This window comes from Lontra canadensis, unplaced genomic scaffold (assembly GCF_010015895.1).
Source record: "Lontra canadensis isolate GAN:19392208 unplaced genomic scaffold, GSC_riverotter_1.0 scaffold19, whole genome shotgun sequence".
Classification (NCBI taxonomy): Eukaryota; Metazoa; Chordata; class Mammalia; order Carnivora; family Mustelidae; genus Lontra; species Lontra canadensis.
This window is the reverse complement of record NW_022631013.1, coordinates 13,822,012-13,832,900: the sequence shown is the minus strand read 5'-3', so window position 1 is coordinate 13,832,900 and position 10,889 is coordinate 13,822,012. Positions and strand designations below refer to the sequence as shown.

Below are 10,889 nucleotides of genomic sequence, written 5' to 3'. Positions count from 1 at the left end.
GAGGTTTTGACCTTACCCAGAAACAAGGCTTGCTTTCTTTTTCTTTTCTTTCTTTCTTTCTTTTTTTTTTTTTTAAAGATCTTTTCTGTTTATTTGACAGAGACACAGCGAGAGAAAAACACAAGCAGGGGCAGAGGGAGAGGGAGAGGGAGAAGCCGGCTTCCCGCCGAGTAGGCCCTGGGATCATGACCCAAGCCGAAGGCAGATGCTTAACGACTGAGCCACCCAGGCACCCCTATTTCTTTCTCTTTTCTTTTTTTCTTTCTCCCTATTTCTTTAATTTTCTGGGTGAAAAATTAGATCCCTTAGGTGATTCAAAAAAAAATTTTTTTAAGTAGGAATTGGGATCTCATTTGTATCTTGTCCTTCAAGTTCATGAAGTGCTTTTCTGTCTGTGGTCACCCCAACTCGAGGACAGCAGGCAGGAGGAACATAGGTGTCCCTCCCCCTTTGCAGATGAAGAAACCAGGCTCTGAGAGGGAGGCGCCTGCCCAAGGTCTGAAGGCCTCCGAGAAGGACCAGAACTCAGGGCACCTGGCCTTTGTCGGCCCCCTTCCTGTGCCACAGTGCTGCTGCTCGGGTAATCTCCTAGCTGTGTAAAGGAAGGTGCTGGCCGGTTCCAGGGGCCCTGGGGATCTTACTCGTCCTGCTCAGCTTCTACAGCACACTCCCATGCCACTCCCGCTAGGCATTATATTCTGGAGTCCTCTTTGGAGTTAAACTTTTCTGCCTTTGAGCCTGGCCATTCCATATCTGAAATAGCGGGGTGGCATCATCCCCGTGTACTCAGTGGCAGGAGCATGGCCTGGGGATCCAGAAACATGAGGTCCATTTGGGAATTCATCCCTGGCTTGCTGCCTGACTTCAGGCAAGTCCCCTTCACCTTCCAGACCCCAGTTTTCCTCATTTGAATAAGAAGGGAAGGAAACTAGATGGGTGGTTTGCAAACTTTAAAACATCTGGAACCCCTTTCTTTGAATAAGATCAGAGCTGAAATGAATTAACTGGAAGCTGTGTTTGTCGATTAGAGGGTGGGGCTGCAAGGGCCCCACTCCCGTCCCCTACCCTGCACCCCGATGCCCTCCCTGCCCTGCCTCCTTCCCCCCCACGGGGGTTTCTGTATCCAGCGTCTGCCACTAAGTCTTTTGGGATGTGAATAGTTAGAAGACTTGCTTGGAAAGGCACTTAGTGAAACTATCGGGAGAAGCAGGGATGCTGTGGACTTGGAGAAGATGCTAGAACAATCCTGCATCTGGTGAGGGACACATTCAGCGAAATCACTTGACCTGCCTCACGTGTGCCCAGTCACAGCTGGAGGGGGGGGCCGAGATGCAGAGAGAAGGGGGTTGGAGCACTTGGGCAGAGCTGAACATGGAAACCGCAGGAGGCTGGGTTCATGGCATAAGGATGTGCAAATTTATAATCATGTTGCCCTCTCCAAAACATTCACTAAAACCAAACAGGCAGAAAAACGGGATTGTTCCAACCTGATGACTTTTCAACCAGACAGAGCCTGTGTTTTCTGCCCTATTGTCATAAATGTGATGATGTTACCTGACCCCTGCGCCTGAAAATAAATGTTTTTAGAGACACTCTTCGTGGTTTCATGGTCTCTCTGGCCCTGGAAGACTGCTGTGGGTCGGAGCAGGGGCCACCAATACGTCTCCACGACCCCGGATGCATCTTGCCCTTTTCTTGCCCAGCTCAGCAACTTTGGCCTGAATCCTCCGTTCCCCTCACACCTGGGTTCTGGTCATAGCCCCACCTGGACACCTGACTCACAATTTTTAGCCAGTCCTAAAATCCTCCTGCAGGCCCAATCCTTCTAACTCCCTCAGAACTTGTGTCTCTCACCGGATATACACCCCAGATATCCATTCACGCAGAGAGCTGTGCCCTCTGTTATCTCTCAAATGCACACAGAGGCCAGAAGGGTGCAGAAATCAGTATGAAGAAGGGTGGGACTCAGGCAGGAGAGGGGAGAGGGATGAGGCTGCGGTCCTGCCAGGCAGCACAAGCTGTGTGCTTTGTGACCAGAGGAGACTTCCTGGAAGAGGAGGCATTGAGTTGGGGATTCTGGGCTAGGGAACCAGCGTGAGGAAGGAGCAGGGATGGGGAAGTGCAGGGTAGCTTGTGAAGGGGAGTGGTGACCTGTGGCAGTTGCCAGGAGCTATAGCGGCAGGTGGAGAGAGGGCAGTGGTTTCAGGCCGCGCCCCTGACTGACATCAGGGCTGGTTGGAGCTGATGCCGCAGGTGATGAACAGCTTGAATCAGTCTTCTGTGGTGAACGGGGTTATAACTGCGCTTAAGGGAGGTCGTCTGGAAGCCAGTATTCAATCCCAAATGTACTCCCTTCCCGCCTTACCCAAAAAAAAGTCTGATTTTTAGTCAAAATGGATTTTTCTTCTTCAGATTGTGCAGTAAAATTAATCCTCTATCTTTAAAAAACATTGCCCTCCCCTCTCCCCCAGGGATGGATGACACAGGAAAAATTAATAAGAATGAGCAAATCAATCGACGGTGAACAGTCCCCTCTAATGAATTTCCTCGTTCCCAGCCTTTGTCAGGGCCTCCCGAATGTTAAATCAGAGAATGGTTATTATGTGATATTTTAATTAATTAAGGGAAGCTAAAGTGGCCTGGCATCTGCAGCTGGATAATGAATTTAGAATGTGGGAGCCCAGGTCAGCCCGGGCACAACCGGAGGGAGTGGTGGCCCACACTTGGTGGGACTGACCCCTGTCCCCTGGAGTGCGGGACTACCTCTGGGTTCAGCCACGACCACGACCGTGTCCAGGGGGCTGAGGAGTGTATGCAGCCAGGAGACAGTGTTGTCCGTGCCTCCGTTCACTCTGCTGTCTTTCTCCCGCCTAAATCTCCCCTCCAAAGGGCCAGAGAAATTGAGCTGAATCTGGAGGGGAAAGAAGACAGGAGGGAGGAATAGCATGGGCAAGGTCGGAAGGTAGGGAGAGAAAGGTCCATGAGGGGGTTAAACCCTAAAAATACCTCTGTGAGAAACACTGTCATCGTCACGCACACCTACACAGAGGCGCTCTTTCAGAGCTGGGGCAAGCTGTCTGCTGAACGCCAAGGACCACTCCACAGCATCAGTGTCCCCGTAACTACAATCTCCCAACCTCTCCTGGCACCATCGGTTGGGTCAGGTCATTTTGGTCAGTGGACTGAATGGAAGCCAGGGCTTTAAAGAAGTAGGTGGGGGTGGGGGGGCGCCTGGGTGGCTCGGTTGGTTAAGCGTCTAGCTCTGGATTTTGGCTTAGGTCATGGTCTCAGGGTCTAAGATCAAGCCCCACAGTGGGTTCCACGATCAGTGGGGAGTCTGCTTGAGATTCTCTTTCTCCCTCTCCCTCTCCCTCTGCTCTTCTCCTATGCTTACACACTCTTTCTAAAAAAATAAAAATTAAAAAAAAGTTGGTGGGCCTTTTTCACAATTTCATCCCCATTGACCAACTGACAGGGAGGTCTCTGAGACCCTACACTGGGGTTTTCACTTGGGTCTGTGGACCCCTAGGGATTCTATTGATGGATTCATGCAGGCTATGGGTCCTTTGAAAGTGTGCAAAATTTCATATAATGGGCATATGTGCAGTTTTTCTAGTAGCTTTCATCAGTTTCTCAAAGGAATACAGAACACAAATGGTTAAGAACCATTGTGGACAATGGAGCCACAAGATGGAAGGAACCTGTGTTTCTGAATCTCCACATGGAAGAAGGTGCCAGTTAACCAGACACCTGCATTAGATTATTACAAGGAATTAACCAGCATCATTCATGAACTGCTGGTTAACCACTGATTAGTTGCTTAACCAAGATTAAGCAAGAAATAAACAGCGATTGTGTTGACGCCCTCAACTTGGGGCTTTGTTTGTGGTGGCACTAACCTTACGCCAGTACACGTGGGAAGTATACTTGGCTAGGGACCAGGAGATCTATACTCCAGGCCATGCTTCTGCACCATGGAGCCCTGGGGCCTTGGACTGCTTACTCAGTCCACCCCTCAGCTTAAGTGAGTGGGGAGACCAGAGGCTCTCCGAGTTCCTCATAAAGAGCCTTCTTACTTTCCTCACAAGGTCTTCCAACTCTAGGATCAATCTACAGAGCCCTGGGGCTTGGGGGGATTAAGTGCTGTTCTCAACCTATAGTGGTCTGGCTTCTGTCCCTACCCTTCCACACTAACTGTCCTTACCAAGTCTGCAGGGACCCCATGGCTTCAGCCAGGGGACACTTCTCAGTCCTCTTACCTGACCTCTTGGAAGCACTTGACTCTGCCGACGGCTCCATCCTTTTGCAAAACTCCTGCCTTCCTTGGTTTCTTGACTCCTCTCTCTCAGATTTTCCTCCTGCTTCCCCGCTGCTTCTCCTTAGGATCCTTAGGGAATTCTCATTCTCCACTCACCTTTGATGTCGACATTATCAGGATGAAGCTATCCTTGTCTTCCCTGCAATCTGTGGTCAACACAGTAGCTCCAGTGATCATTTTAAAACATGTCAGATCATGTCACTGCTCTGTTCAAAACCTCCCAGTGCCTCCTTCATCATTCACAGTAAAGGCTCCAATTGACCTTCAAAGCTCTATGTGCATCTAGAGCCCTTGCTCACTCCACCCCAGCTCCTTGGCCTCCTTGTGTTCTCTGAACCCCCAGATGTGCTCCAGCCTCAGGGCCTTTGCCCCTGCCATTTCCATACGTCTTTCAGACCTTTGTCATCTCTTAACTGAAAACATCTCTGAGCACCTTATTGAAAACTACACTTCCTACCCCACCTCAGCCACGTTCCCAATTCTCCTTTCCAGTGGGGCTTTTCACCATTATAACCTTATCCATCTGATGGACTAAATGTTTCCCTTATTTTACTTATGGTCAGCCTCCCCCATCCGGGAGAATGGGCAGGACTCATGTTTAGTTCCCTGCCAGGTCCCCAGCACCTGGAATAGTTCCTAGCACATGGTCAGCACTCGTACAATGTGCTGAATAAACCAATACATAAATAAACTCTCCACCTCGTCCTCAAATCTGCTCCTCCAGCTGGGTTCCCTTTCACTGTGCTAGCACTACTGCCACTTTGTCCCCAGCCGGGAGCATGGGTCCCCCTAACCTCATGATCCTCTTGCAGCCGTCGCTCACCACACCCAGAAGCCCACCTCGGGGTGGGCGGATCCAGGTCAGCATCGTGTTGGCAGCATTGGCAGTGGTATCCAGCTCCAGGGCGATCCCTCAACCCATCCTCCCACTAAACCATAACCAGCCTTAGAAACCAAAACTGGGGGGCTGCCCTGGTGGCTTAGCTGGTTAAGCGTCTGCCTTTGGCTCAGGTTATAATTCCGAGGTCCTGGGTCGGGCTCCCAGCTCAGCAGGGAGCCTGCTTCTCCCTCTCCCTCTGCTCCTCCCTTCCCTGCTCATGCTCTCGCTCTCTCTGAAATAAATAAATATAAATCATTAAAACAACAGCAACAACAAAATAGAATCCTCTCACTCTCCTTGGGAAGCCTCATGGCTTCCCATTGCTGGACAGCCCGTGGGCTTCCTCAAAGGGCCGCCAGCCCCTTCACAAATTCAGCCCCTGCCTTCTCCCAGGCCTCTCCTCCCAGGTTTTTCCCTTCCTCAAACCACTCCTCACACCCTCTGTGCCTTCTCATAAACCCCAGATCCTTCTCCCAGGAACACGCATTCTGTGTCTCTGCCTGGTTACCTCCTTCTCACCCTGCAGATCCTGCCCCCACCCCCACCCCAGGCCTCTCCCTTGGGCCGAGCCGGGTGCGGGTAAAAAGTCAGAAAACCTGAATTCGCATCCCGGCTCCACTCACTAGCTGAATACCTCTGGGCCTCCACATTTATTTAGCAAGTGGAATGCTAACAATAAGTACCTTGAAGGAAGTTAGAGACATTAAATGAGATCATATATATTATAGGTGCCTTTTAAATATTGTATGGGCTTCATGTCACTTCTTTCCTTCTGTGATTACGTGGCCTCTGTGCTTCTGCTTCGCACAGACTTTTCACCTTTCCCGGGAATGGTCTCCCTGGCAGCCTGTGAGGCCCTGGAGGGAGCTCCTGCCTCATTCAATTCTCCTTCCCCACAACCTGCCCAGAACCCGCACCTGAGTGTCCCCCCACTCCCCTGCTTCTTTTTAATCAGTGGATAATCTGAGCCAATGAACTAACGGGGTGGCCACCAGAGGTCAGGCTCACACCCAGAATAGCGCCAACCCAAACTAGAGCTCTTCAAAGGCCTGGGATCTGGGATCTGATCAGAAGCCCCAGGGCGGGGGCGGGGGGGGGGGGGCGGTGTCCCACTGGGAAGCAGGGTGTCGGGCTTGTCCAGCAGCACTACTGTGGGCCCTTGAGGCCTCCTGAGGTGTGATTAGATGCTCTCCCCTTGCTGGCCCCTAGCGTATACATATGAGAAATTGAATCCCAATGAGCTACGTTCTAATCCTCTCAGCTTCCACTTCCTCATCTGAAAACAGGGTCACTCCACTGCCTACTTTATGGGATTGTGAGGCTTCAGGGGTATGTAAAGACGACTGGCAGGATCGTGGCCGACAGAGTAAGCGCTTAGTGTAAGCTCGTTGAATGAGTGTTGGCCCAGAGTTGCCCCATCGATGACTGAGTGAAATCCTTCACTGAAGGAGGCCCAGTTAAACCTCCTGCTCACACTTCCCACAGTGAGAGCAATGAAGGAGGGCAGAGGGGCCTCCGGGCTCAGATGACTAGGAAGCTGTCCTATCGGACTCATCAGTCTCAGAATTTTAGGGACCGGAGAGAGGGACCTAGAGGATTGTCTTTTCGTAGTCCCACCCACACTAGGACACCCTCTAAAAGTTCCTCTTGGTTTAGATAAGGAATGGAGCTGTGAAAACACTGGGATGTTGCTTGTTCCTGGTCAGAGACCCCCCACCACCTGGCCGCCCAGGTCCCTCATCCTTACCCCTCCTCCCCAGTCTGCTGGAGAGAAACTTGTCTACCATGCAAAGGTGCCAACAGCCTCCAAGAAGAAGCGATAAAAGGTGCCCTTTGGGGGACAGTCAGGATCACCCCAGGATTAGACAAATGATATGAAAAGGAGGCCCTAGGAAGGGGAGATGAGGGGCCCAGACAGACCCCAAGTCCATAGGAAATTTCGAGTCCACTCCTGAAGATACAGAAAAAATCGTCTTGATGCCTCGGTGAGATAACAGGACATTAAAGAGATGACCAAGGCTGCGCATTTCCAAGACTAAGTGGACCAAGAAGTGTGGTGATGCGTGAGCAACATGGTCTAGAAAGACAGAAGACAAGGAGAAAGAGGATCAGCCTTGTTTCTGTACCGTGGTCATGCTGGCTTGGATTTACTCCCTTCAGATGGAGAATGAAGTCCAAAGACTAACAATGAAGACACTGAACTCTGAGGTTTAAAATTCTGGAAAGCAGGGTGTCTGGGTAGTTGTGGGTTGAGCACCCAACTCTTGATTTCAGCTCAGGTCATGATCTCAGAGTCCTGAGACAGCCCATTTCAGGCTCTGTGCTCAGTGGGGAGTCTGCTTCTCTCTCTCCCTCCACTGCCCCCTCACCCCCTGGCCTGCTCACATGCACAAGTGCATGCACTCTCTCAAATAAATCTTTAAAAAATAAAAATAAATAAATAAAATTCTGGAAACCCCTAACATGTCAGAAAGGCCCTGATGCTGGGCTCTGCTTGAGGGGCAGTGTTTTGGGGTAGGGACTGGGGGACAGTGGGGAAGGCCCGAAATGGGAACTCGGATGGACTTGCTCTAGGCAGGAACCAGGGCTTTTCTCTATGGGTCTTAAAGTTACACTTTATAACCCAGCCAAGAGAAAACAAAAATGCAACTAGAAATATGCTGGGGAGAGGACTTTTGCACCTGGCTGGGGGTTGACTAGATGACTACCTGGGTCCCTTCCATGCCCATGACTCTAAAATTTACAGTTGTAAGAGAATATTGATAAAAAAAAAAATTGGCAAACAATGTATAAGTATCTTTAATTTTTAACTGAAATTAATTCACATATCATAAAATTCACCCTTTTATGTGAATCCCTGGACCAATTCAGCACTTTTGTGTATATTCACAAAGTTATACAACCACCATTATTATCCGGTTTCAGAACCCTTTGAAACCTCCCCAAAAGAAATCCTAGACCTATTAGCAGTTATTCCCTATTCCCTCCTCCCCTAACACCTGGCAACTGCTAATGTGCTGTCTCTGGATTTGCCTGTTCTGGACATTTCACATAAATGGAATCATACAGTATGTGGCCTTGTACGTATGCCTGGCTTCTTTCACTCAGCCTAATGGTTTCAAGGTTCATCCATATTGTGGCACGTGTCAGGACTTCATTCCATTTTTATGGCTGACTAGCACAAGGATCATTCCATGCAAACATTTCATTTACCTACTCACTACCTGATGGACGCTTGAGTTGTTTATATTAAAGGAGCGGTTATATAAATGCATTATTTGCCCACTTCTTTCCTCAAATTAATGAAAATCAGTAGCAAAATGCAGGGTAAGCAAGCAAAATAGCCAGCAACTGGTACTTAAAAAAGGAGAAGCATCCTTGGTTTTTAGTTTCAGTCACTGAAGAATGGGGCCAAGATTTGGAATCCACCTAGTTTGAAACTCGGACTGCTTTCCAATCTTCTGTCTGAACTGAGACCATCAACTAAGCATTAGGTTAATCCATGGGTGTGGGGGGGTGGTCCTTGGATCAGAAAGAAGAACTAAAAGGCACTGTCCAGATTTTAATCTATTTTCCAGAGATTCCCAAGATTTCATGGAAGTAACTCAGGGCCATGGGGGGGGGGGCTGGGCTGATGCACAGGTGAATAGGACCTGAGTCCAGTCCCCAGCCCTGCTTTAATGAGAGTAGTTCTCATTTTAATTGCTTTATTTGTCAAGCTTCCCTCTAAGAGTTCATTTGGAAAAAATAAAGTAGGGTCCGAGGCTAAAAAACGACTTGGCAACCATAGTCTAGGTGTCTCTGGAACTCTGTGCTGGAGGTGGGTCCGGTGGTAGCCATTCTTACGAGTTCTTTTGAGGAATCTTGATGGTAACTGTCTTCACCTCCGTGTAGGCCTTAAGACCATCCTCCCCCAGCTCCCTCCCATTGCCAGATTCCTTAAACCCTCCAAAGGGCGTGTGGCAGGTGACAATGTTGTAGGTGTTTACCCACACTGTGCCGGCCTGGAGCGCCTGTGTGAAGTACATGGCCTTGTCCAGATCCCGGGCGAACACGGCGGCAGCCAAGCCATACCTGGTGTTGTTGGCCCTCTCGATCACCTCCTCCATCTTCCTGAATTTAAATAAGGGCTGCACAGGCCCAAAGATCTCCTCTCTGGCGATCCTCATGTCATCCTGCACGCCACCAAAGACCGTGGGCTTGATGAAGAAACCGCGCTCCCCAAAACGTTCCCCGCCGCAGAGAAGTTGTGCCCCCTCCTTCTGGCCAAGACGGATGTAGCTCAGGATTCGTTCAAACTGCTCTTTGTCCACCTGGGGCCCCTGCTGGGTGTCCAGCTCAAAGGGATTCCCGACTCTTCTCTGCTTAGCCTTCTCCACGGTTCTCTCAAGAAATTCGTCATAGATGGATTCTTCGACGAAGGTCCGGGAGCCCGCGCAGCAGCACTGGCCCATGTTGAAGAACAGGGCTTCGTGGCACTGCTCCACGGCGTGGTCCATGTCCGCATCCGCCAACACGATGCTGGGGCTCTTTCCACCCAGCTCCCGGGTGACTCTCTTCAGGTTGGAATCGCCAGCTGCCTTCTGGATCAGGTGGCCCACCTCAGTAGAGCCGGTGAAGGTGACCTTGTTGACATCCATGTGCTGGGCAATGGCGGCACCCGCCGTGGGGCCGTAGCCAGTGACAATGTTCACTACCCCAGGGGGAAAGCCCACCTCTTTGATGAGGGAGGCCAAGTACAGGGCAGAAAGGGGGGTCTGCTCTGCCACCTTCATGACCACAGTGTTGCCGGTGGCCAGTGCCGGGGCGAGCTTCCAGCCCTGTGTGACCAAGGGGAAGTTCCATGGGATTATCTGACCGCAGACGCCGACAGGCTCGTGGCGGGTGAAACAGAAATGCTCTCCATCCATGGGGATGGTCTTGCCGTGCTACTTGTCAGCCCAGCCAGCAAAGTACCGGTATACTTTGATGACCTCATCCAGGTCCAAGGCATAGGACTCCTGGAAAGGCTTCCCATTGTCCAACGTCTCCAGTGAAGCCAGGTAGACACGATCCTCCCGCTCCACTAGGTCTGCCAGGCGCTTCAGCAGCCGGCCGCGCTCGGAGGCATCCATCCGGCGCCATGGAGACCCCAGGCGGAAGGCCTCTCGGGCTGCTTTCACTGCCCGATCCACATCAGCCCGATCCCCTTCGGCCACGTGGCCAATGACCTCTCCCGTGGCGGGGTTGACTGTCCGGAAGGTCTTCTTGCTGGTGGCATCTTGCCACTCATTGTTGATGAACAGCTGGTTGTAGCGGATGTCTGGGTTTGGGATGGGGCTTGGAAGGACGGCCACGGAAGAGTATGGGGCGGTGCGGCCACGGAGGCAAAGCAGCCGGGGCACCAGGGGGCGCATCATGCTCATGGCTCTGGAGGGGGACAGGAGGAACCAGAGTGAACAGGCGAGAGCAGGCCAAGTGGTCTCCCAAAGGCCCACTGGCTCAGAGGTTCCAAGATGCTAGTGTAAAGGGGTGCTACCTCTAACAGTGTGGACCCTAAGGGCAACAAAGGCGTGGGCACATCAGGGCTGGGGGGAGGCAATAGTTCTAAAGAACTGTCTGGTTCCAACCTCCTCATGTCCCATCTATCCTCCAGCTCACTCCCTCACCTCTGCTGGGTCTTGGATCAAATGTCCCCTGCTCGGCAAGGCC

At 51.2% G+C, this 10,889-nt stretch overlaps 1 protein-coding gene across 1 annotated transcript; it reads right to left on the bottom strand.

Moving 5' to 3' along the window:
• Positions 1-8,717: 8,717 nt before the first annotated feature.
• On the bottom strand, positions 8,718-10,597 carry ALDH1B1 (aldehyde dehydrogenase 1 family member B1). Its single transcript, XM_032860653.1, is given in 1 exon segment — positions 8,718-10,597. A coding segment is annotated over 1 exon segment (1,557 nt). The 3' UTR covers positions 8,718-9,040.
• Between the last annotated feature and the right edge of the window lie 292 nt (positions 10,598-10,889).